The sequence below is a fragment of the Neoarius graeffei genome, chromosome 25 (genome assembly GCF_027579695.1).
Source record: "Neoarius graeffei isolate fNeoGra1 chromosome 25, fNeoGra1.pri, whole genome shotgun sequence".
Lineage (NCBI taxonomy): Eukaryota > Metazoa > Chordata > Actinopteri > Siluriformes > Ariidae > Neoarius > Neoarius graeffei.
The window spans coordinates 39628638-39656466 of NC_083593.1; the positions used below are offsets into that span (position 1 = coordinate 39628638).

At 40.9% G+C, this 27829-nt stretch overlaps 1 protein-coding gene across 1 annotated transcript; it reads left to right on the forward strand.

Annotated features, from left to right (window-relative positions):
* The first annotated feature begins 2303 nt into the window (after window positions 1-2303).
* ddx4 (DEAD (Asp-Glu-Ala-Asp) box polypeptide 4) lies at window positions 2304-25752 on the forward strand. Its single transcript, XM_060909567.1, has 18 exons — window positions 2304-2354; window positions 2441-2488; window positions 2681-2753; window positions 2940-2966; window positions 4518-4568; window positions 4753-4788; window positions 12655-12690; window positions 12782-12823; window positions 12927-13069; window positions 13199-13351; window positions 13929-14083; window positions 14284-14413; window positions 17616-17782; window positions 20998-21143; window positions 23348-23447; window positions 23655-23925; window positions 24023-24130; window positions 25206-25752. Exons 1-18 carry the CDS (start codon window positions 2304-2306, stop codon window positions 25293-25295), a joined length of 1827 nt encoding a protein of 608 aa, XP_060765550.1. The 3' UTR covers window positions 25296-25752.
* Window positions 25753-27829: the final 2077 nt, after the last annotated feature.

Below are 27829 nucleotides of genomic sequence, written 5' to 3' on the forward strand. Positions count from 1 at the left end.
GAACCATGAGTTGTGATATGTATTGTATTGGAGCTTCATTGCTGATACTCTTAAGTTCATAAGTTGGACAAAGCTCTGTGCATCACACAGAGTTTGAGTTATTTATAGTGTGTTAATCGATAGGATGTTGATGGTATTGTTTTAACCTGCTTGTCTTCTCCGCAGAGCCCTGTCGTGAGCAACATAACTTTTGGTAAAACATTTAACTTGTCTTAAAACATCACTGACAGCAACACTAAGTAGAAATGTAGCAGTTAAGTAAGGCCACCCTTAAAAAAAAAAAAACAATCCGTTTTCTGTCCACCGGGTGAGCAAAAAAATTTTCAGTCGGGAGGGAGGGATTTTTTTTTTTATTTTTTATGGATGTATAAGAAATCGCAATGCTGTGTTTTTGCTTTTTCTTTCGGTACTTTTTTATTACAAAAGCAGACACATTTAATAAAACATGACGGTTTAATCAACTGAAACTTGTACAAAAACTAAGTTCGCATTTTAAATGCTGACTGCAACATTTGCAAAACTTTTACAAAGGTACTTAAAATGTCCGACACACAGACTTTTTGTAGTTCTAAATCGACTGTTAGGCCTAGTTCGGATGAAATTACACTATTAAAATGATCACTGAGTGATTTGTTTTTCTGAATCTTTATTTTGTTGTTCGCTAGAATACCATTTTGCGATTTCACACTTAAACAAATGTTTGAAAACTCCGGATCTCCTTACTTCATGGTGGCTGCCATTTTTTTGTGCCGCACGGCGCATGCGCAGAGCTGATTCAGTTCAGAGTGCGCGCGCACTCGGCGGAGGCAGTAGTATGGCTACTTATTTGTCATGGCTGGCTAGTATGAGCCTTAGTGGAAAGCCCTGGGAATGCGTAAATGTCAAGTTCGATTTTAGATTTACGAACCCGAAAAAAATGTCAAAACCGGCGTTAAAAAAAAAATTTCAACCGCACAAACGGCACTCACCCGGCCGGTGGACCGGAAACAGAACGTTTTTTAATAATGGCCTAAAATTTGATATGAAAATGGACAATTCCAGGTGTTGGAGATTGTTGCAGTGTGTCTGCACGACCATGTAACCTTTCCGATGGAATGTATACTAAATAGTGTTTTGAGATGGAGGTAAATTTTTAGTAGAAGCACTAATTGTAATTAAGTTTAAGTAGTATGATTTGGAAAATAACTTCCACTTTCCTGATTAAAATTCTGCTTTATAGCCTGTGAAGGGATGTTAAATAGTCAGGTGAACTGTTTTGTGACGGCTGAAGTAAAAGTTTTCCTAGCTTTAGCTGACGTTAAGAACTTTTTTAATAAAGAAATTGATTGGGTGAAGCTTTGCAGTTCTGTGTGGGCTTTGATGCAATTTCCTCTGAAATTTAATCGGAACAATGAAATATAAACCTAAGTGGGTTTACAGTTTTGTTTTTTCCATGGGTAGGTTGACACTTGCATGGAATTGCCCATATCTATCAAGGCCACTTGGTTCTTGTAGACATGTACAGTAGGTAGGCGTGTGTCGCGCTCTATCGTTTGTGCTTTTTTTTTTTTTTTTAATTTGTGCATTATGAATTGGAATTTATCAGGGAATGCTGGGAACTCGTGGAACAGCGAGAGCCAACAAAACTTCAAAAGCAACATCAGTGGTAAGCAGTCGTGAATGTTATCAGAATTGAAATGTGCATTATGCCTAGTTGACTTTCTTTTGCTGTGCATCTTTATTTGGCTGTATTAACCCATAAGTTGACACACACTATATACACCATATGGGCAAAAGTATATGGACACCTGACCATCACATGCATGCATGACCGTTGCAAACTCCTGAATGTTGGAGTTGGTCCCTACTGGGTTTTTTTTTTTTTTTTATAGAAACTTCACTCTTCTGGGAAGGCTTTCTGCTAGATTTTGACACGTCTGTTCAGCAGCAAGAGCATTAGTGAGGTCAGCTACTGGTTTCAGATGAGAGGGCCTGGGGTGCAGTCATCGTTTCAATTCATCGAGTTGTTCAGTGGGGTTGACGTCAGGGTGCAGGCCACTCGAATTCTTCCACGTCAGCCTTCGCAGGCTTTCTACTGACTTGGCATTGTCATGCTCAAACCCAGTTGGGGCCTTTAGTTCCAGTGACGGGAAATCTAAATGCTACAACATAGAAAGACATTCTGTACCATTGTGTGATTCCAACTTTGTGCCAACAGTTTGGGCAAGACCCACATATGGGTGTGATGGTCAGGTGTCCAGATATTTTTGGCTATAGTGTTTCTATGCGATCTAATGTACTGAGTAGCAGTTAATGTTTTATAGATGACGAAAGTTCTTGGAAAAGTGGTTTTGGGAGTCACGGTGGAAACAGGGGTGAGCCACTTGTTTTGTGTTGTTTAGCCTGCTAATTACAAATATTAAGTGTTTTGTCTAATTATTGAAAATCTTTCCAACATCAGGTCGGGGCTTTAGGGGAGGAGGTGGAGGCTTCAAGAGCTTCAGTTCAGGTGCACTTTTTTCCCTGTTTTTCACATGCTTGATTGGTGGTATTCGTAATAAATATTGGTTTGCTTTACTGTTTCCATTTCTATGCAGGAAATGATGGAAATAAAGCAGGTTGGTAGGCCTTGATTTCATTTTAACCCTACGTACAGCACGCTGCTGTGACGGACTTGCACCTGTGATGTCTTTGCCTTTAGTTGATGGTGGCAGCTCCTGGAACACTGGTGGAGACGGATTCAGGGGAAGAGGAGGCAGAGGCAAGTAGTCAGGGTAGAGTTTGGGTATAACTCGTTCTTATAGCTCGGTTTTGATCTTTAACATTATGATGGCAGGACAAGGGGGAAGAGGAGGATTTAGAAATTCCTTCAGCTCTGGTAACTTTACACCGTTGAATGATTTTTTTTTTTTAAAGCCAAAATGTGTGCGTTAACTTGCAGTCTTTTTTTTTTCTATCAGAACGTGATGAAAATGACCACGATGAAGGTAAGAAGCGCTACAGGTTTCAGTATATAAGAACAATAAATGGAGCATTAGGGCTGTGCCGATAGACGATGCCATCGTCCATCGACGATGGTGGTCATCCATCACGATGGAGAGCCACCATCGTGATACCACGCCCCCTCCTGTCATAAACATGCATATACGGTATCATCTGGGCCTATTTAACCTAAAAAGTTAGTTTTTTGTTAGTTTAGTTAGTTAGTTTTGTTTAATATATAAATATTATATAACACATATATAAATACATAATTATATAAATCATTATAAAGTAATATCCTATTACCGCTTGTTCACGTATAGGCTATGGTGCAGGGACGTGCTAGTGAACATAACATGGTTACACAAATACAGTATGCTACTAATAATAAATTTCGACTTCATTTTTTAGCCTACACTATACTTTTAATGTAAAATTTGTCATGTTGTTCAAACAAATAGCCACTATTAACGACTTCAGTCGGGAAATATTTCACCTTATCAAACGGCAGTGAAGCGCAGACTTTGGCAGAAGTCAAATAACTTTTTAATCTGGTAAATAGGCCTACTTTCAGACTCAAAATGGTCCACTCTAAGCCATAATGTCAAACCAAATGGAAGAATGAAGGTGATTCTGATAAATGTAAAGACAGTAAAAAAAAAAAACAATATTAAATCATGATTTTAAAAGCTGGTGCAATAATTCAAACACTAATAAATTGGAAAAATTAGCGCGTTCAGGTGCGCACTAAAGGCCGAAACGCATCTTCAATTGATATGGTGTAAATAAACAATGAGTAATAGCTTAAGTGTAGTTTCTTCTCATAATTTGAATACTAGTCTTTCATTGTTAGAGCAGATTAATATCTTACCGTGATCAGTGAGTGCTCGGGGAGGTTCATTTCCACCTGCGCTTTGCGCAGCTCATTTCTCCGAAGCCAGCCGTGCGCAAACGCAGTGTTGACTGCTCGGCAAACTCCAAACGCTCGGTCTGTGCTGGCCCTCTGTTGCGCAAGCGAGTTGGTTATGGCCAGGTTCAAATTGTGCCCAAAACAACTTAACCACGGCCATTTCAATTGCCTGATGGCTGTGACAATATTCGCCCCGTTGTTATACAGGCGATCTTTTTCTTCTCTATTTTCCATTCGGCAAGTGTCTCGCGCAATGCGTCTTCTAAATCGTCCGCTGAATGTGTCTCTGGCATGAAACTCGTCTGCAGGCATTTGGACTGCATTGCCCACTCTCGGTCCACATAATGTACGGTAGCTGACATATAGGGCATCATGTTGCAGCTGGACCACATATCCGTTGTCAAGGCCAAATATTCCACATCACCTAGCGCTTTTTTTCCTTTACGTGCCAAAGCCTCGGATGAGTATCTAATACTTTTAATAATAATAATAATAATAATATATTTAATAACGTGGTATTAAAATCCCCCCCCCGCCCACGATATCATCGTCCATCACGATGTTTGCACTGTAAACATCGTCGATGCCAATTAAGGGGACATCGCACAGCCCTATGGAGCATATGAGAAATATTCATTGATTGCAGGTTTCAGAGGTGGGCGTGGGGGAAGAGGAGGCCGTAGACCTTTCCGACAAGGTAAGAGCAAAGGATTTCAAGCAGGTAAGCACATGACAGTCCAGTTTGGTGATTTACCTGTTCAGACAAGCCTGATTTAAAATCAGTACCAAATAGTCCATCCTGATGTAGAGCTGTTGTTTAACAAAGGCAGTGATTTAAAGTATTGCTGATTTTGGTCATTTATTTCTGCTTTCATTCTTAGGTGGTGATGCAGAAGGCAGGAGACAGTTTGGTGGAGGTGACACTGTTTTGCTTAATTTTTGATCGTAGAATACACACACCAAATTGGCATGAAAGTGTTTTTCATGAAGGTTTTAAAAAGCTGTCACTTGAGCCCTATCTGGATGGATTTTACAGGCGTTTCTCTGTGACTTGACCATCCAGATCTGTCCTCTGAGAAAATTACAGGCCAAATTACTTTCCGTTTTTCTCCGAAGTTGGTGCTTGTCTGATCATTTTAGTCTTGTCCGAATGCCATGTCCATGATTTTCTGTGCAGGTGCGTCCTCGTTAGGATTTTTTTTTTCTTTTCTGCTGTTACTTGCTGTATTAAAGTGCTGATGACACGTTTTTGACATCTTTGGCGAAGTTTTATAACATAAAAAGTAATTCCCGATGATCCATATATTAATTCACGAAGGCGCCTATTTTACAAGTAATGATGATAAACGTTAGGATTTTTTTTTTCTTTTCTGCTGTTACTTGCTGTATTAAAGTGCTGATGACACGTTTTTGACATAATTTGGCGAAGTTTTATAACATAAAAAGTAATTCCCGATGATCCATATATTAATTCACGAAGGCGCCTATTTTACAAGTAATGATGATAAACGCGGCTATTTGGGCAAATTTGACGGAGCTGCTGCACCCAGGAGACGAAGGAGGAGGAGGAGCTATATGACATCAGCGAAAGAACTTTCCTCCTCACTTACCAGTTTGTTGTTGATGTGACAGGTGTTCAGTTTATCATTATTAGTGTTTTTATTAGACATTATACATTATTTTTATATATATATATATATATATATATATATATATATATATATATATATATATATATATATATATCAGCTGGATAGTACAGTGGTAATGCTCACTGACTACGACGCAGATCGGGGTTCGAATCCCGGTCAGGGCAAAACATCATCCAGTAAGGGTCCTTAGGCAAGACCCCTCATGATATATCAGCCTACCTCAGGAATGAGTGAAGACATAACTGATAGTCATACCGGCTCAGACGTCACCCGGGTCAACAAGGTCTGCGTCAGTTGCTAGGGAATCAGGGCAAACTGATGAGAAATGGGCTACTGGAACAAGACATCGATGGACGAGGACAGAAAATATGGATTTGCTGGAATGCTACTATACAAGCAATCCCAGAGAGAGGGGATACATGCAGCAAATGTGGGACCATTGGATACTTCGAAACCCACAATCAAGGCTAACAAAGAAACAGCTATTAGCCCAGTGTTCCAACATCCATAATCGAAATCTGCTATCACAACTAGAGATTAATGAAATACAACAACGATTATAATGATATTAATGAAATACAACAGGTCAGCGGGGAGATGTCATCATCCCCACAACCAGAGATTGGGTACCAAGCCCCAACACCTAACAGCCTCAACACAAGAGCTGCTGACCTGAGAAGGAAGATCGTGACCCAACTGGAAACCTGGAGCCCCCGACGAATACCGAAGCTGAGTTGCCAAGTACCTTCAGAAGATCTACTAGTAGATGTGAATGCTGCTCTGAAGACAATCTCCACAAGAACCATCACTGAGACCAACAAGCTGATACACAGTACAGCAACAGTAATCATGGAGATGCTTGGACACAAGGTGGGCTCGGGACATAACAAACAGTATCCACCATGGAAGAGACGATTAGAGGCCAAGATAAAGGCAGCACGGAGAGAAGTTAGCCAGCTAGCTGAACTACAGAAAGGGAACATGGTGAATAAAGGGGCACCCAGGAAGTACAACTCACTCTCCATACCAGAGGCACTTGAAACTGCCAAACAGCGACTAACAGCTCTGGCCACCCAGTTGAAGAGATACACCAAGGAGGGAGAGACCAGAAGAATAAACAAGCTGTTCTCCACTGAACCAGCCAAGGTGTACTCTCAGTGGCAGGGGAACAACAACCGGTCAGACCCACCAAGAGCTGAGGTGGAAAAATACTGGAAAGACATATGGGAAAGAAAGGCATCACACAACACCGATGCCCAATGGTTAGTGAAGACATAACTAGTTAGTTAGTGGACCTAAGAGCTGACCACAGCAACCTCCCAGAACAAGAACCAGTAACCATCTCAGTGGCAGACGTCCAAGAAAGAGTGTCAAAGATGAAGAGCTGGACAGCACCAGGCCCCGATATGATCCATACGTACTGGCTGAAGAAGCTAACTGCACTCCATGAACGCCTAGCAGCACAGATGAACCAGCTGCTGAGGGATGGAATGGCTAACCCAAGTCAGGACAGTCCTAATCATGAAGGACCCCCAGAAGGGACCCATCCCATCCAACTACCGGCCAATTACCTGTCTCTGCACAACATGGAAGGCCCTGTCAGGCATCGCAAAAATGAGTAAGCATATGGCTCAATACATGAGCGAGGCACAGAAAGGGATTGGCAGTAACACCAGAGGAGCCAAGCACCAGCTACTGGTCGATAGAACAGTCGCCCGAGACTGTAAGAAGAGACAGACCAACCTGTGCACTGCCTGGATTGACTACAAGAAAGCCTACGACTCAATGCCACACACATGGATACTGGAATGTCTGGAACTGTATAAGATCAACAGGAACCTAAGGACCTTCATCCAGAACTCAATGGAAATGTGGAAGACGACCCTAGAGGCCAACTCAAAACCCATTGCCCAAGTCAACATCAAGTGCGGCATATACCAAGGAGATGCGCTATCACCACTGCTGTTCTGCATAGGCCTGAACCCCCTCAGTCAGATCATCACGAAGAGCGGCTACGGGTACCGATTCCGTAGTGGGGCAACAATCAGCCACCTGCTCTACATGGATGACATCAAGCCTGTATGCCAGGAACGAGCGAGAAATAGACTCACTGATCCACACCACCCGGATCTACAGCGATGACATAGGGATGTCATTCGGATTGGACAAGTGTGGCTGGATGGTCTCAAAGAGAGGCAAGATGATCCGGGCTGAGGGGATTGACCTACCAGAGGGCAACATAGGTGATATCCAAGACAGCTACAAGTACCTTGGCATCCCACAGGCTAATGGAAACCATGAAGAAGCCACAAGGAAGTCAACCACAGCCAAATACCTCCAGAGAGTAAGGCAGGTCCTGAAAAGTCAGCTGAATGGTAAGAATAAGGTCCGAGCCATCAACATGTACGCACTACCAGTCATCAGATACCCTGCTGGTATCATAAACTGGCCAAAGGAGGAGAGAGAAGCCACAGATATCAAGACTAGAAAGCTCCTCACCATGCATGGAGGGTTCCACCCCAAGTCCAGCACCCAGAGACTATACACTAAGCGGAAAGAGGGAGGCCGAGGGCTAGTGAGCGTCAAGACCACGGTCCAGGATGAAACATCGAGAATGCATCTGAAAGATGGCCCCAAAGGATGAACTGCTGAGTGAATGTCTCAGGCAGCAGAACCCTGATGAGAGCGCAGAGGAGGAGGAGGAACAGATAACCTGGAGAGACAAACCCCTACATGGCATGTACCACCGTCAGATAGAGGAAGTGGCTGATATCAAGAAATCCTACCAGTGGCTGGATAATGCAGGACTGACAGACAGCACAGAGGCACTAATCATGGCAGCACAAGAACAGGCCATAAGCACAAGAGCCATAGAGGCCAGGATCTACCAGAGTAGATCAGACCCAAGATTCAGACTGTGCAAAGAAGCCCCTGAAACAGTCCAGCACATGGTAGCAGGGTGTAAGATGCTAGCTGGATCAGCGTACATGGAGAGGCACAACCAAGTGGCTGGGATAGTATACAGGAACATCTGCAACCAGTATGGAATAGAAGTACCCAAGTCCCAATGGGCCATACCACAGAAGGTGGCTGAGAACAACAGGGCAAAGGTTCTGTGGGACTTCAGCTTCCAGACTGACAAACAGATCCTGGCTAACCAACCGGACATAGTGGTGGTGGACAAAGAGCAGAAGAGGGTGGTGGTGATAGATGTGGCGATCCCAGCTGACGCCAACATCAGGAAGAAGGAACATGAGAAACTTGAGAAGTATCAAGGGTTGAAAGAGCAGCTGGAACGGATGTGGAAGGTCAAGGGTTGCGTGGTCCCCGTGGTAGTGGGGGCACTTGGGGCAGTAACCCCCAAACTGGGAGAGTGGCTCCAGCAAATCCCAGGAACAACATCTGAAGCCTCAGTCCAGAAGAGCGCAGTCCTAGGAACATCGAAGATACTGCGCAGAACCCTCAAACTCCCAGGCCTCTGGTAGAGGACCCGAGCTTGAGGATGACATGGATACCACCCCCCCCGCCGGGGGTGAGGAGATTTTTATTTATATATATATATATATATATATATATATATATATATATATATATATATATATATATAGTTATTATGCCTTCGCATTGTGTTGCCGGCTCTTTTGCTCCAAAACCCACAAGGATGGGGTAAGTTTATTCAAGTTTCCCAGAGATCCCGAGCTGCATGTGAAGTAGGTGAAGCAAGTCGGCGCACTCGTGACAAGTGGGAGCCCTCACCAACATCCGTCCTGTGCTCTGAACACTTCGATTTGGATTGTTTTGACACCCTTCCCAGCTTAAAAGAATCTCTTGGGTGTTCAGTTCAGCACAAACATGTGTTACTATCATCAGCAGTGCCTACACAGTGTTGCCAGATTGGGAGGTTTCCCGCCCAGTTGGGTGGTTTCAAGTGCATTTTGGTGGGTTTTGAACATATTTTGGGCTGGAAAACGTCAGCAGTATCTGTTGCCAGATACTGCTGAAGTTTTCCAGCCCAAAATATGTTCAAAACCCACCAAAATGCACTTGAAACCGCCCAACTGGGCGGGAAACCTCCCAATCTGGCAACACTGCCAGTATTCCGGAGGGGGTCTACTAGTAGCTATGCCGGATCCAAAGACAGTCCTCCTGTCAGAACGTGTTGTGAAACGACGTAAGATAAAGGTACATAGAGCTATAGATTCTACATGATAATCATAAATGTAATCATAAAGTCGGCGTGATATCAGTCATGTATTTGCTTGTGAAAGCTTGCGGCTTTCATGTAACTGCCGCCTAGCAACGAGAGGCAAAGGGTAAAGAGGGTAGGCTATTATAGATTCTATTCGGAAGAGATCAACACAATTCTAGACTCCCAGAAGAGGAAGAGCTAGCACTAGAGTTCACCGGCGTTTTCATGCGCCATTTCCATTGAGTAGAACCAGAATAGAACAGCCACTGAACCGCAGCGTGTTCTCCCGCTGACGTCACAACATGGCCGCGAGCCACGGACCCAGTTTTCTTGCGCTGTGCAATTAAAAGTTGGATATTCGCGTAACAGCTTCTTTTCATGTAATTATAACAGAAATGTTTAATGTTAGTTTATCAAATGCTCTGCAAACTGCCAAAATTCAAGGTCGTCACTCTCGTCACATTAACACTCAAACTGCATCCCAGTTCTCAGATAGTTTCATCAGTAACTCTGTTGCAGCTACCATTGCAACAGCAGCATCATCCTCTTCTGGGCCAGACGAATTGGTCAGTCTTTTTCAATCTTCTTGCTCTTCCATACTTAACTCTGTAGCTCCTCTCACATTCACCCGCCCCAAGCTAAAGTCTCAATATTGGTTGGATGAGGCCACCCGCTCACTCAGGCAAGCCTGCCGTAAAGCTGAAAGGAAATGGAAAAAAGACCATCTCACTGTTTCCTTTGAAATTTTCCAGTCGACTTTAGCTTCCTTCCAGACTGCAGCTAAAAAAGCCACAACTAAGCACCTCTCTGACTTAATTAGTACACATTCCAACAGACCCAATATTCTGTTTAGCACTATTAACTCTTTTCTTAACCCTCCTATCTCTCCAGTTGCTGACACATCCACTGAGACCTGTGAAAAATTCCTTAAGTTTTTCACTGATAAAATGGAGAACATCAGATCAGTGTTTACGCCCTCCTTATCAACTGCTCTACCTGTTCACTCTCGTGCACTAGCTATTTCTACTTTTAACCAATTTCAGCCCATCTCTCTCAGTGAATTGCGGGAACTAGTTTTACATATGAAACCCACTGGATCCCCCTATGATGCCATTCCCTCCTGTATCATAAAGGATGTTTTTGATGCTGTTGGGCCATCGATTCAAATAATTCTAAATTCATGTCTCACATCTGGTACTGTCCCTACCTTTTTTAAGCATGCAGTCGTCCAACCCCTGCTTAAAAAACCCAACCTCGATGCCCAATGTTTGCAAAATTATCGCCCTATCTCCAAGCTCCCTTTTTTTTTTCAAAAGTTCTAGAAAAAGCTATACTGTCACAGCTGATTCCTTTTCTGACCACCCATAACATACTTGAACCTTTTCAGTCAGGATTCAGATCCCTTCACAGCACTGAAACAGCCCTGCTTAAAGTAACTAATGATCTGCTCCTCACTTTAGATTCTGGTGATAATGTCATTTTGGTTTTACTCGACCTTAGCGCTGCATTTGATACTGTTGACCACAACATCCTCCTCAGCCGTCTCGACCAGCAGGTGGGCATCAGGGACACTGCTCTTCTCTGGTTCAGGTCCTACCTTAAACATAGGACCTTCTCTGTTTCTATTGGCCATTTCTCCTCATCAACTGCCTCTGTCTCCTATGGGGTCCCTCAGGGGTCCATCTTGGGTCCCATGCTTTTCAGTCTCTACATGCTCCCACTTGGTGACATCATTAGAAAGCACAACATTTCCTTTCACCTTTATGCTGATGACTCACAATTGTATTTGCCCTTAAAATCTAGGGACTCCATCCAATCTCTCCTTGTCTGTCTTGAAGACATCAGAAATTGGATGGCTAACAACTTCCTCCAGCTAAATGGTGACAAGACTGAAGTCATTATTTTTGGTCCCTCCAAGGCAAGATGCACTACAGTGAATGATTTAGGTCACCTCGCTCCTCATGTCACACCCTCTGCCAGAAACCTGGGTGTCTTCCTTGACTCCGATCTCTGTCTTGACAAACAGATTAGCACTGTGGTCAAAAATAGTTTTTACCAACTCAGAGTAATTTCCCGCCTCAAATCCTTCCTATCTCATAACGATCTTGAAATAGTCATCCATGCTTTTATCACATCACGACTGGATTATTGCAATTCCCTTTATCTTGGCCTCCCTCAAACCTCACTTGGACGTTTACAGCTGGTCCAAAACGCAGCTGCACGTCTTTTAACTGGCACCAGGAGACGTGAGCACATCACTCCCATTCTGGCCTCCTTGCACTGGCTCCCAGTCTTTTTCAGAATACAATTTAAAGTTTTATTATTTGTTTTTAAAGCACTCAGTGGGCTGGCCCCAGCCTACATCAATGACCTTTTACAGCCACACTCAGTCCAAAGGTCTCTAAGATCCTCTAACGCAGGGCTTCTTCATGTACCTCGCTCGCGGCTGAAGCAGAGAGGTGACGGAGCTTTTTCTGTTGCTGCTCCACGCCTCTGGAATCAGCTCCCACCGGACATCAGATTTGCTCCCTCCATCTCTGCCTTTAAATCTAGGCTAAAAACCCATCTCTACTCCTTGGCCTTTCCTTAACCATCAGCTTATTGTTATTAGAGTTTTATTTTATTTATTTTTTATTTTTATTTTGATCATTTGTCTTTTAAATATTGACTCTGTACAGCACTTTGGTCAGTGTATGCTGTGTTTAAATGTGCTATACAAATTAAACTTACTTACTAGAAATCCAACATGTTTGCCATGTTGTATAGTTTATTTAAGAAATTTCATAGTCATGTTCGTGTCGTCAGCCCTTTAAGTCTCATAGCATGTGTGTCCATGGAATGGGTGCTTTGTTACAGACGCGCCCCGATAAACTAATCTAGTCCGAATAGGGCCTTCATGTTAGGCTTGTCTTGACGTTGCCATTTGTTTAACTACGTTTTAGGATATAGAGGACGGGATGAGGAGGTGTTATCTAAGGGTGAGTTCATATTGTAATGCTGATTTATAATTACAAGTAGCACTTGTGACTTTGAGAAGTTTTTTTTTTTTTCATTCACTGAATTAATTAGGCTCGCAGAAGGATGACGAGGAAAAAGATGTCAGGACTGCAGGTTTGTAATTCCTCACCCCTTTAGTACGTGAGATGCTCAAGTGTCCATTCCTTGCAAATCTGAAAAACACCCCCCCCCCCCCCCCCTCCCTTCCTTCTTGTAGGGCCCAAGGTCAACTATGTACCCCCTCCACCACCAGAAGAAGAGGACTCCATTTTTGCCCACTATGCGACAGGCATCAACTTTGACAAGTATGATGATATCCTTGTGGATGTAAGTGGAAGCAACCCACCCAAAGCAATCATGGTGAGTAGGGATTTTTATTTCTTGCTTGTCTAATTGTGGGAGTGTCTTGCTTTGCTTCCCCGACCCCCTCATAGTTGTTTCTTCCCTTTGGAAGAGCATTTTCACAATATTTATTTTTGGTCCCACTAGACATTTGAAGAAGCACAACTCTGTGAGACACTTAACAGAAATGTTGCCAAGTCAGGATATGTGAAGCCTACTCCTGTTCAGAAGCATGGGATTCCTATTATTTCTGCTGGAAGGGATCTTATGGCTTGTGCCCAGACTGGATCTGGAAAAACGGTGAGCGCTCACTCGAATGTGTGGCTTGTGGTTTGTGTTTTGCGCTCTGCCTAACTTGTCTGATAATCATCTTGAAGAGGATATGTACATCATGGTTTGTGTTGGCAGCCTTTCATGAATTATTTAACACACTTGCTGGTTCGACGGTGGAGAGTTCATAAGAACTGCCGTTATGACTCACTCTCAGTTGATTTGTTAGGTGAAGACCTAGTGTTACTCAATGTGAGTGATGTCCGTACACTCAAGATTGCAAGTATCATCAGTATTTATTATAACAAATATGAACTGAAGAGCTTTAAAATGTCACTTTTAGAGTACTTTTAATGTCTGCAAGAGCAAAGCAGTAAAGTCTTACGGAACAATATTTTTCTACAGGATTTTAAAGATACCGCAATACTCCTTTTTAAAGTAACAAGTGTCTTAAAGTATTGTTTTACTCTGGTTTACTGTAGTTGTGCTGATTTCCCACTGTAAATGATCTTGGTGGTAATTGCACTAAGTGGTTAAAGTTTACTGGTGTGGGTTAATATTGCTGTCTGTCTTAGTTTCTCTCCCCCCTTTAATTTGCCATCCTCAGGCTGCCTTCCTGCTGCCTATTCTGCAGCGTCTCATGAGCAACGGTGCAGCAGCCAGCAAATTCAAAGAGGTGCAGGAGCCTGAAGTAGTCATCGTGGCTCCAACGAGGGAACTCATTAATCAGATTTACCTAGAGGCCCGCAAGTTTGCTTATGGGTATAAATTTTAAACATTTGGATAATTCTTTCATTTCTCTGTCCTGGTCATGCATGTGAAACGCTAGGATATCATTTTGCAAGTTTATTATTACCTTGCTTCAGGTGCGTTGTCCTAGCATTTAATGTTCGGGTGTAATTCAGTGTAGGATTATGATGGAAAGTTACCACAAAGGACACACACATGGAAATCTCTTGCAGGACTTGTGTGCGTCCTGTCGTCGTTTATGGAGGCACAAGCACTGGATTTTCAATTCGAGAAGTGTTAAAGGGTTGTAACGTGTTGTGTGGGACCCCTGGACGATTGCTCGACATTATTGGTCGTGGAAAGGTAATTTACATTATATTTATCAGAGTTGATTGCATGTTCTCTCACTTAATGAGCAAATATGAGCGATTCAAAACATTTAGAATGAGTAGAGAGTTGTTAACATTGAGATTGGTAGCATAATGTACTGTATATTGAGCTGCAAACAACTGTTTTGATCATTCAGGTGAATTCATCAGTGAAATCAGCTTAACTGTGGCTTATAAATGGCAATAACCTTATTTGGTATTTTGCCTTTTTTTTTTTCCTCCACCCCTGATAAGAAACATTCATAAGGTAAAACAAAACTGGGTGGAACATTATTAAACATCCTTTAATCAAATAAACAATGTGTATTTAAATGGAGCTTTCTCTGAGTCTTTGAGATTGCAGGACATTTTGCTGCTACTACTACAGAGATGTAGCATGTCCGTTGGCAATGGACTATGATGCTGTAATGCAGGCCGTTTAGGGTACTTAACTCGCCAAGCAGGGGCTTTGTGTTATTTTGTTGCTTTTGGGTCTCGGTCCAGGAGTTTTGCCTCCTCTAATGTCCTATTGTTATCGTGGTGTCAAGTTTATTTGTATAGCGCTTTTAACAATAAACATTGTCGCAAAGCAGCTTTACAGAATTTGAACGACTTGGGCTATTTCCACACGACAACAGCAACGAGATTTTATTTAAAAAAATATTGCGTCCACATGGGCAACGGATCAGTAAAGTATCAGGTATATGGCAACGCAACGCTTTGCTAAAAACGATGCAATACACATGCCACACCTCTAGGGGCCCTGTAAGATGGTCCCATCGGAGACACCAGAACAATAGAAGTAGTAGACGCATGCGCATAAACCCCTTCTACCCAGTGTGAAGCACTGTCAGGAACAAACACACGAAGATGATGATGGCTGCGACTACGCGAGGAAATCGTGCCTTCTGTGTGTACAAATTAGTTTTATTAGTGTGCATAGTTTTATATAACTTTAATTTTCCTATTGTGTGTGAACATTTTGAAAAGCATTTTTATATAATTTTATATAACTTTCTATATTGTGTGTGAACATTTTGAAAAGCAGTCTTATCCAATAAAAAAAAAGAAATTCAAGAAATGGTTCAGTTACTTGTTTATTTAAAAGAAAAGCTGTATACAAAAGTGAATGCAATGCAGTGGTTCATACAAAACAGCGAGAGTGCTGCTTGTTCTAGTCATGTGGTTGTGACATCATCGTAAACAAATCCGTTCTACTCATCCAGACGACTTCGCAACGGCGCCGTTGCCAGATTTTTCCACTCTGGAACCCGTTCTCAAAAAATATCGTTGTGGGGCACCCAAAACGCCGGTGCCGTGTGGACACCAGGCCGAAACGATGAACAATTTTATCAGCTTCACCTGAATCCGTTGCCGTGTGGACAGGGCCTGAGTCTTTGAGATCACAGGACATTTTGTTACTACTTCAGAGATGTAGCATGTCAGTTGGCAATGGACTATGATGCTGTAACGCCAGCCGTTTAGGGTACTTAACTCGCCAAGCAGGAGCTTTGTGTTATTTTGTTGCTTTTGGGTCTCGGTCCAAGAGTTTTGCCTCCTCTAATGTTGTCCTATTGTTATCGTGGTGTCAAGTTTTTGTATAGCACTTTTAACAATAAACATTGTCGCAAAGCAGCTTTACAGAATTTGAACGACTTAAAATATGAGCTAATGTTATCCCTAATCTATCCCCAATGAGCAAGACTGTGGCAAGGAAAAACCCCCTCAGACAACATGAGGAAGAAACCTCGAGAGGAACCGGACTCAAAAGGGAACCCATCCCCATCCAGGCAACAACAGACAACATGACTATAACATTAACAGTCCTAACATAAAGTCAGCTTCATTGATGCTATAAACCCGAGCGCAAAACCGTTCACGACAATCGTAGTCCCAAAGTCAGCAAGTCAACTGCAGTCCCCAGCCACAAAAGCACCACTGCAAGAGTCCAGAGCGTCCTCCAGGCGCACAGGTGGTTAGGTATGCCCAATGTCGCCTGAATAAGTAGGAACAGTATACATTAGGGTTATGACTGTGAAAGTGTTTTCAAAATTTCTACTTTCCTGATGTTGCATTTGGTGAACTTTTACTCGTATATTACTTTTTTGAAGTTATTTTTATTGGGTCATGCAAAAACCTCCCGCACCCTTTTTTATAACAATAAATTGCTTAACAGTTGTTGTAATAATAATTATAATTGCTAATTAATAATTATTATTGCAACAATTGTTAAGCAATTTGTTATATAAAAGTACTTTACACATCTTTCAATGAATTTGTTTTATAATCATGATTTATTTAATATACATGTATTTATCAAAAGTGAGGTGATGTTGGGTGCGGGAGGTTTTTGCATGACCCAATAAAAATAACTTCAAAAAAGTAATATATGAGTAAAAGTTCACCAAATGCAACATCAGGAAAGTAGAAATTTTGAAAACACTTTCAAAGTCATAACCCTAGTATACATATTGCACTGAGTACAAGCAGGGACTCCGGCAACTAACTATGACAGCATAACACAGGCATGAGGGAGCCCCGGGACATAAAGCAGCAGCCACTACACAGTCAACAAACTCTAGTGAGCAAGCGAGTGGGGACTGACAGCATCCATACATCCCAGTTTACCAAAACACTTTGTCTGAGGACCCTCCAGATCTACACCTTTACCTCATAAACACCATTAACAAAAGGCTTGACTAAACAGATATGTTTTCAGCCTAGATTTAAACACTGAGACTGTGTGTCAGAGTTTATTTTCTGGTCATTTACACAGGTTTTGTGTGGGACTCACGTTTTCGACTTTCAGTTTGGCCTTGATCATTAGGCTTGTTTAAGCAGTAAAACTGTTTGCTGCAAGTGAAATCCATCACTGTGTTTTTGGGGATGCGTTTTAATAATTCCTCAGCATTATTGAGCCTGAAACCGTTTTGAGTACGACTTTGTTGTGCAATGGTAGCAGCACTGCTGCCGGCCCCAGTTACTTGATTACATTTTACCCAAGAATAGAGACCGGTGCACCCCCTTTTTTTTTTTTTAAATTATGCAGTAAATAAAGGCCACATCGATCATTTTTCAGAATCACAATTTAATTTAGTGCTTATTTATTTTGAATTATTATTGCTGTCCTTAAGTGATGTTTTGGAAGTTTATTGGATATATGTGAAGGACTGTTAATAACATATTGTGTTGCCAAGGTTGGACTGAGTAAAGTTCGTTATTTGGTGCTGGATGAAGCGGACCGAATGTTGGACATGGGCTTTGAGCCAGATATGCGAAAGCTGGTGAACTCTCCAGGAATGTCTCCTAAAGAAGAACGGCAAACCCTGATGTTCAGTGCCACCTATCCAGAGGATATTCAAAGGTCTGTCATGCTCAGATTCTAATTTATCCACTTTTAGGGTGAGTTAAACGGTTTTAAATGTTTATGTAGAGTGTCTCATTTGTAAATTCTATAATTGTGATCATGATTTTAGGCTTCCTAAATAAAATGTCCATGACATTGATATTAGGAAGTTTAACTGAAGCTGGTTGAATAAGGAACAAAACAAAATATGTGGCATGCTGTTATAGGAAAATAATCATGACTGGGTAGTGTGATGTTGCTCAACACAAAGCAGAGTTACAGGTGGTACCCAAAAGTTGATTGAAGCAGTATCATGAGAGGAAGTGCTGTTGAACTGAAGATCAGCACAGCTGTGATTGTCATGCCGTCGGTAATCAAAGCCGTGCTGATATTGGTACAATAGCATGACCTTGAGTGTGATATTGCTTTTGTACAATGGTTCTATAAATAGAAATTAAAATTAAATTTCAGACACAATACGGCCAAATGTTGACGGGGCTTGACATTAAGCACTGCCCAATTTGTCCGGGGCAAGTGAAACATGCATTCGGGCAAGTGGGACATGTCCCCGACATGCCCGAGTGGGCAAGTTGGAATGGGCATATATTACGAACTAGCACCACAAGAATTAGGCTTTTTGACCTTTTATTTCAGTTCGTAAAAGCGTCCTTCACTACGTATCCGCCATTGTGTCTTTGCTGTTTTCTTAGTCTTGGATTCATTTACTGCTTTGCAAGTTATTTTGTATACCTCCACTGTTGTAGTACAGTATGCATACTGTTTATAGACCCCTTGTGCATGACGTCACGTAATAGTTATAGCTGGGATCAGACAGACACCGCCTTTTATGCAAGCGAGGCTTAATATGGTTAATTTTTAAGGCTTCAATATGGTTAATTTTTGTGCTGTTTTTGCTTGTTCAAACAGAAATGGATAAGACAGTCTCCCTGCTATCAAAAAAAGTTAAATAGAAGCAAATGCTTCAAAAACAGCAAGGAAATGAGTGGTTAAAGAATACGATGAGAGGAGCTCAGCCTGAAAACTGCAGGAAAAATTCACGATTATATTTAAAATGTATTTTACGAAAGTCGGACGCGAGTATGGAGGAGTTTGATAAAGAATCTCGTTGTCAAGTCAACTTTGTCAAATATGCTATACATGCTCGACATACAGCACAGATGAAATTTCAGTCCTCTCTGACCTATGGTGCAAACAGGCAATGCAATAAATAGAATAAGATAATTGAAAAAAAAACCAAACAGTATAAACACACTAGATAGGAACTAGACATAGACTAAACACTCAGACAATTAATTTTTTTTCTGCTCACATTCAAGTCGGCGCCTTCATGTAAGTGTTTGATTTTCTTACAGGTGAAGCCGCTTCCTGATTAACACAGAAAACCCAGATTAGTTTCAAGCAACTCGGGCATTAAAAAAAAAAAAAAACTCAACAAAGAGTGACATGCGCGATAAATCCTGAAAGAACAGATTAAGAGCAGAGAGAGCTGGAGCTTTGTTTATCAGAGGAACACGGTCCTTTGCAAAATATTTCAGTGTGTGTGTCTCTCTGCCACCCCCAAATCATCCACCTCTAGGTTTAAAAAAAAAAAATTAAATAAAAATAAACAAAAACCCGTGCTGCGTCATGACACACCGGCTGTACTGATTCAGTTACAGGTTGCCAGGTCTGTATAAAACTCATAACCTACACACTAAACAATTTTAAATGCAAACATTATCCTGTCTGTCATGATGCTGCCCGGGGGGGTTAAAACCTAGAGGTGAATGATATAACAAAAAAGATGTATGAATATTCTCAAACACAGTACTGTTCAAAAGTCTTGGCACTGTTTTCTTCATACGAACTTTGTTTATCGGTCTCTATTTTATGATTTCTACATTATCGAGTAATTAACCTACAGTCAGAGTCCTACACAAACACAACTTTACAACAGCTGCATGCATGTGAAATGGAAATAAATCAACTACGGCAGGAAAAACTATTTTGGATAAAATTTCTTATCCGTTACAAGTAAAAGTAAAAAGTAACCAATAACCAACCTTAATAATAATAAACTTCAACTCGATGTGTGGTCTTCATTTTATGTTGCAATTCACAACTATTCTATGGTTTTCCTTTTTAAAAAAAAGTACTCACAAAATAGGGGACAAGTGATAATATTGGGGGGAGGAGTGGAAATTAACCCCCACTTGCTCCCCAGGGCAAGTGGGTTTAAAAGTTAATGTCGAGCCCTGGTTGAGTTCGTTTTTGCCCTCACTTTATAGCCCACTGGCTGGCTAGATCACGTTCAGTTACACTACATTCCCGTTCAAGGTACTTCCAGTAAAATTGGCATCCTTTTTAGCCCCTGCTGGCCAAAAGGCCAGAAGGGGGATTATGTTGTGGCGATGTTGTCTGTCTGTCCCAGGAAGTTTCTGAAATCAACTCTTCTTCCAATTTTTGGAGGAATTTCACGAAACTTGACAGGATTCTTTGTCAGTAATATGCATTGTGCTCTCGGAGCACTCTCTTGTTTCTGTTTGATCTGATAAGCTTTCATATTTAAAGTTGTATTCCTGAGAAGCATGCATTGCCATAGTAACGGTTTTGAACCAGGTAGTGTAATTTTGTGTAGCAAGCACAGACAGGTGGAGTGATGCACACAGTGAAATGTCCCAGCGCTGTTGAAATAAAGATCAGCACTCTTGGAACGCTGCTTGACCAATCAAAATAGTGGCTCAAAACAGACTGTTGTATAATTTTCCCATGCTACTTCCAGAAGGGTTTTTCTCTGCTTATCTCAGCAGTTTTTTGTTAATTCAAGGCACAATTTTACATTTCAGTTTATTTACATTTAATGTGTAATGTCAATAAAACAAGGTCCAGTTATCACTTATTATGGCAGCTATAAACAGTTCCCTCAGTTTGTTGTGTAACTGAGAAACAAAGTGTCTTTACTGTGGCAGAAATGCTGCATATTACAAAGAACAGACGCTGGAAAAAATGTTGAATGTTTCCTTCCGGGGGGGATGTTTAGCGATTTGGCTAGGTAATTAATTTGCCAGAATAACCAAGAAAGGAATTTTAGATAAACTCATTGACAGCATGTTGTGGAGTTTATATTTTTATTACTATTATTGAATGATCATTGGATTTCTATTAGTCTATGCCCTGTTTTAAGTATTCTCCAAAAAAAAAAAAAAGCTGCAAGTTTGTAATTTGTTTGCTAGGCTGGCAGCTGATTTCCTTAAGGTGGATTATTTGTTCCTGGCTGTCGGAGTGGTGGGAGGAGCCTGCAGTGACATCGAGCAGCACATCATTCAAGTCACTCAGTACTCGAAGAGGCAGCATCTGCTGGATATGCTAAAGACCACAGGTGACTTGACCTACTCATTGTGTATGGCAAAGTGTGCAGCAGTGATTGCTCACGTTTTCTGTCAGGACATGAAAACTTGATTGCTAATTTGACTGCTTAATAATGAAATATTCTCAACAGACATGGACATTACACATAGAGTAGCATGAGCCGTACTTGTATTTCTTAACTTGGTAAAGCCTGATTTGTTGATGCGGCATGCACACAAGAAATGGAGCTCAAGTGGTCCCCTTCTAGTCTTAGTACACTTTTTTTTTTTTTTTAAAAAAGCCTGTGGTGAGTGTGTTTCCACTTTGTACGTTATTTCCAAGAATGTAGACTAACGCATACCTGTCAACTTTGAGGTTTGAAAAAAAGGGATATTTCCCAGATTTTTAACTCAAAATAAGGGAAAATTTCGGGAAGTCATACCCTTCAAGTGGGTGTGTAGTTGAATGGGGGGCAATTTTCTATCTAGTATTTGTGATTTCCTGTACTCTGGTGCATGTTGGTGATAGCCAAGCCTCAAACTCAATATGCTTATGGTTTATAGAGTGCATTTGTGAATAAACTATACATTTATTTTTATTTGCTTTCAGTGGCACCAGTTATTTCCCAAAGTAAGGGCTAAAATACGTATCTTATGTTAAAATAAGAAGGGTCATTATATAACCAGTCAATAAATTCAATTCCATTGTGATTTATTATGGTTTTACCATAATCATGGCCTCGGAACATAGATAGATAGATAGAATATTAAACCAAGAGTGATTTAAAATGGGTAAGTTTCAGATAGAAAATAAAATAGACAATGAGTGGATAAAACAGTTAATACACCAATTAGTTTACACTAGGCTATTTATGAGGTCTTAGCCAGGACATACTTGATGTAAACATGTGTAGCTTACCTTTGATTATTTGGGAGGCTTTCGTTTTCCCCATGGAAAATTTCTTTGCGATGGAAGAGTCTGGGAACATTCCAGCCACACACTTGTTGAAATCATCAAAGAAAGAGAGGCTAATGTTTTTCTTAGCTATTAGCATCGCCATCTTCACCTCAGACCTAATCAGTGTTGCCAGATACTGCTGATGTTTTCCAGCCCAAAATATGTTCAAAACCCGCCAAAATGCACTTGAAACCGCCCAATCTGGCAACACTGGACCTAATCACTTGTTCAGCCTCGCCTCCGGACGTAGTTATGTAATTACTGATGCCTGAGAGGGCGGGGACGTGAATTCATGGCCCGACTTCCTGCTGTAAACTCCTGTCAGAGGCGCGTCATGAATTCTGGACCTACCGACTTTTTTATATTGTGAAAATACGGGACTTTTATATAATGTCAAAATACGGGATATTTTCAGGAAAATAAAAAAACGGGAAGACAGCGGGAAATAAGTCAAAATAAGGGATTTCCCGGGAAAAACGGGAGGGTTGACCGGTATGGACTAACGATTTAGTCACAAATACATTGGCAGCCTTGATGTCCAGAATCTTCCATGCAGAATGGAAGCAGCTGACAAAATCCTACAGGAAACTGCCCTTTTAAATATGCTGCTGCTTTCAGTCGAATACGAATCATGATATTTTTAAGTGGTATGGAATATGCATGTACAACAGTATTATCAGACGTGCCATATTGCTTACAGCAGTTTTATAAATCAGAAATTAACATTTCCGAGACAATATGCGCAAATTGTTTTTGCTCTGCAACCAGAAACGGATCCCAAAGACGCCACACTTCTATTTTATCTTCAGCTCACAAGCTTATTTATTTTTAATATGGTGAACATAGACAAGCAGAATGATGGAAATGGTCCCTGTGTGGTTATACTAAATATAAGCACCCTTGGAACATAGCTTGTCCAAACTGATTAGTGGATAGTAGTGGGTATACTGTTGTATAACTAGGGAATCTTTCCAAGTTTATTTCTATCCTGTTCTGCCTGGGTGTATATCTGTATAATTTGTAATACTTTTTTATTCTTGTCCAAATGTTTCTCTTGTAATATTTGATGTATTCACAACCAGCTAAAACAAAGTTGATCTTATTTATCACTTCTTGTTTTATGTATATTCATCAGCCAAATAAGCAGATGTTTTGGATCACTAAAATGATTCTTGTGTCTGCAGTTTCAGTTGTAAAATGCAAAGTAGAGTTGAGGCAAGCAAATATCCTGTGGTCAAGTGGTAACACAAAAGGTAATGTTTTGCTGTACACCCACAGGGACCCAGAGGACTATGGTCTTTGTTGAAACCAAAAGAAGTGCGGATTTCATTGCAACATTTCTCTGTCAGGAAAAAGTACCCACTACTAGCATCCATGGGTATGTACCTGTGCAGGCATACCAGTTACTTTTCAGTTGCATTCAGCATGTAAGGATTTTCTCCCTGGCCTAAAATGTACTACTTCTGTGTGTGGGGTGTGTGTGTCTCTTTATTTATTTATTTATTTATTTATTTATTTAAATTATTTAACCTGTGACCATGAAGGGGTAAACGACCTCAAAAGCATTATCTCTGTTTGTGCACAGCGATCGGGAGCAGCGAGAGCGGGAGAAAGCTCTCAGCGACTTCCGCACAGGCCAGTGTCCTGTCCTGGTAGCTACTTCTGTCGCTGCTCGAGGACTAGACATTGAGCATGTCCAACATGTGGTGAACTTTGACCTACCAAAAACCATCGACGAGTACGTGCACCGCATCGGGAGAACAGGCCGTTGTGGAAACACAGGAAAAGCAGTGTCCTTTTTTGACCCAGAGCCTGATACTCCTCTAGCTCGCTCTCTGGTCAAAGTCCTATCAGGGGTTTGTGACTTTTCATTACACCCAGAATGTTCTACAGGGCCTACTGTTTTTCTGTCCGTTAAGGCTAGTAAAACTAATGGTTTCCTCTTTTGTTCAGGCACAGCAGGAAGTTCCTTCATGGCTGGAGGAAATTGCATTCAATGCTCATGGCACCACAGGGTTCAACCCACGTGGGAACGTGTTTGCTTCTAGTGACACTCGCAGGGTAACAACACTCTCAAAAGACCTGCTACTTTTGCATTTGTGAACCTCTGTTTTTTTGTTTTTTTTTTAAATATGAATAGTCTTATCTAGGGCTGCACAATATATCGAAAAAGTATCGATATTGCGATGATATAGTTTGCGATACACATACCGCAAAAATTACTTAAATTTCAATAAAAGGCACATTTTTCTGTGCCGTCCACTCACATTTGAATGTCAACAAGTGCCGTGGGATAACTCCGCCCCCATTGCAAAACAAGTAAAAGCCTCGTGGTGATGGCAGAAGCAAGTGTGGTGAGACAAACTTGTGTGAGGAGGAACTGGTTTCCAAAAAAAAAAAAATGCACGTCTGCTATTTGGAAGTACTTTGGATTCAGGAGGGGTGATGTACTGCAAACTCAGGTACTTTGCAAGACATGTACCTGTAAAACAGTGGTGGGGCGGCTCACTGGGACAAACACTGCTGTACAGAAACATAAAACCTCTCTCTCTCTCTCTCACACACACACACACACACACACACACACACACACACACACACACACACACTACCGCTTGCTCACTCACACACACTACCGCTCTCACACACTCTCACACACACCACTGCTCTCTCACCTGCATGTGTTATTAACAGATTGTGTTTGAGTTTATGGTGAATCTGTGTCGCTCACCTTCATCTCCCGGGAGCCTCTGAAATTGCCATTTTGAATGCTTTATGTTAATGTAATGTAGTTTTCAGTTTTGTTTACTTCAACTTAAGACATTTTCTGCTGCGCTCACAAAAATTAAAAGATTTAAAGATGATTGATGGACACCATTGCAGGTGTAGCCATGTTTTTCCAATAAAAAAATAATGTTGGAATGGAAGCGATGCATTGGGTGGTTTTTTTTTTTTTTTTTTAAATGCTAGATACAGGGCAGAACGGTGAGTAGAGGTAAGAAAAACATTATCGTGATACATATCGATATCGAGATATTCAGTCATGTTATCGAATATCGCATATTTTTCTGATATCGTGCAGCCCTAGTCTTATCTCCATGTTGATTTTATCTATATATGGGTTTCTGTGATTTAGGGTCGATTCTTCCAGAAGAACCAGACACCACAACCAGCTGCACAGAATACCTGCACTGCTGCAGGAGCTGATGATGAAGACTGGGAGTAGATTTAGGTTGTGCAATATTCCTGTGTTCTGTTTTTTTATATAATTTTTTTTTTTTTATGTTCAAGAAAACAAGCCTATGGGCCCAAAGTAAATGTGTAGCGAAAGTAGAGTATGGCAGGCCTTGAGCTAAGGCATTGGAGAAAGAGCCACAGGTTCAACCTAAAGTTAAACTTCACAATTTCATGAACCGTTGCATCACTTAACGGTTGATGTGTTTGCACTTAATGGTTTCCTTTGGTTTTTCAATAGAACTGCTAGTAGGTAGAGGTCAGTGTGTGAATGATTCAGTACACATTGATTTTGTAGAAGCCTTCAACTTAAGGTTGGGTCTGCCCTTTTTCAACTAATGCCTCTTCTGCCAAATGTTTCTAGGTTGAATTTTGATTGTGTGTGGAGGTAGTTGTCTGGGGGAGTTGTTTTGCCAATTTGCTCTGCCAATAAAGTCACACACAACAGATGTGTACCTCTGCAGTGTTGCATATATTTTCAGGCTATACTCAGTGGCTTTATCGTGTAGATTTAATTCATAGCTGTGCAGTTATTGATTGCAAGCCCATCTGTGGCCATAATTTCAGATATCTACTTCATTATATGGTACCATTCTGTTAGGTAAAATGGCAAGTCATGTAAATAATTGACTCCAGTATTTCACTACAACAGTCCACACTAAACCGTAAACTTGGCTTAAAAGAAGACCAAGGAGAAGAATAAAAGGGGAAAAGTAAGCAATACATGTTAGGAAAAGAGGTGCAGAGATGGGTTACTATTTTTCAGTTTTTATTACAAGTTTGAGATGTGCCAGTCTGCTTTCTTCAAGATTGATGGTTATCTGCAATGAATAGGAGTGATTTCCGTTTTAATTGTATTAAATGAATCCGTAATATGGTTAGAAAGGCTGAAAGGTCAGATTTTTATTTATGGTGGTATCTCGTCTCATGCATGATTCCAAATAATGCAGTGGGTAGAGAAGATTCAACTTTATAATGTACATCAATAAATCAGTCCCGATATTGACTGGACGAGAACAGTGTCGTGTTGGGTTAAATTCTGGCGGGGGGGGGGGGGGGGGGGGGGGGAATTCAAGATCTTAACCTTTTGTCCAATAGATAGGATGAGCAATTTGCACTTTAGTATTGAGTAAAAATGGACACTAGAATTCTGCTGTGTCGAAAAGGCGCGCGCGCGCACAGTCAGGTAAATAAATATTTGATTGTTAACAGTATTGTTGAAAAATAACTCCTGGAAAACAATCGTCATACCTGATTTTTCTAAATTTTTAATTTCTATTACGCTGCCAGAGGAATCTACTCCATTTTGCTTTCATGGCTGCTAAAAATATTAGTCCTTGGAGTTTCCTATATAGGCATATGTGGACCTTCACTTTACTGGATGTTTTAATTGGAACTCCTAATGGCACCTGTATGTGGTGCTGGGGTCAGGACAGTGAGGAATGCTGTTCTGAGTAATGAGTACATCAGCCATAGGTTAAAATGTTTAATTTGGTCCTTAGGCCTTTTTCCTGTTTATATTTTAGTGTGTGTATATGAGGGAGCGAGAACGCATATGTGCACACTATATATAAATAAATGTATGTCATATTTGTATATTTTCATGTGTTATCCACAAAACCCAATACAATAACTATTGTTCACAAAAAAAAAAAAACCATGAATATCCCTGAAGGTGCAGGCTATTGATAACCAAGTGGGGTGAATGGTGTAGAAATTGCAGCACTTTATAAAAGTGTATATAGATATACGATACATAGCCCTAGTCTATGAGGATATTACATGGTGGTGTGAAATATATGGTTATCTTTGTGTGGTGAGCATATTTCACAAGTGAGCAAAGATGTATAAAAATAAATAAAATGGCAGTGAATTCTTACACCCTTTTTAAGGGACCAAACATGATTGGACAAGCTAATCAGTGTGCTTCAGGTCATTGTCCTGCACTATCAAACACTGTGGAGTTTGAAGTATTTGGTTGAATCTGAGCAGATTATATTGCTCTATACACTTAAAAATTTATCCTGATGCTTTCAGCTACGCTCACATCAATAAATACAAAGGAACCAGTTCTACTGGCAGCCAAAGTGGTATGCTTTTGTCCATGAGCAGTTCCAGCCCTTCTCCATACTTTTCTCTTCCTATCGTTCTAGGACAAATTTGTCTTTGTCTCATCTGCTAATAGGCTGATCTTCCAGAACTACATGGGCTTTAGGCTCTGATCTGATTTTCATTGTTTTGATGCTTCTACATCTTGATTTGGTGTCAGTTTTTACTGCCGCTGTTGGGTTTGTTTATTTTGATAGCTCCTTTTGAATTCATATTGAGAGTTAATAAATTCCAAATACAACCCTGATTCCAAAAAAGTTGGGACAAAGTACAAATTGTAAATAAAAACAGAATGCAATGATGTGGAAGTTTCAAAATTCCATATTTTATTCAGAATAGAACATAGATGACATATCAAATGTTTAAACTGAGAAAATGTATCATTTAAAGAGAAAAATTAGGTGATTTTAAATTTCA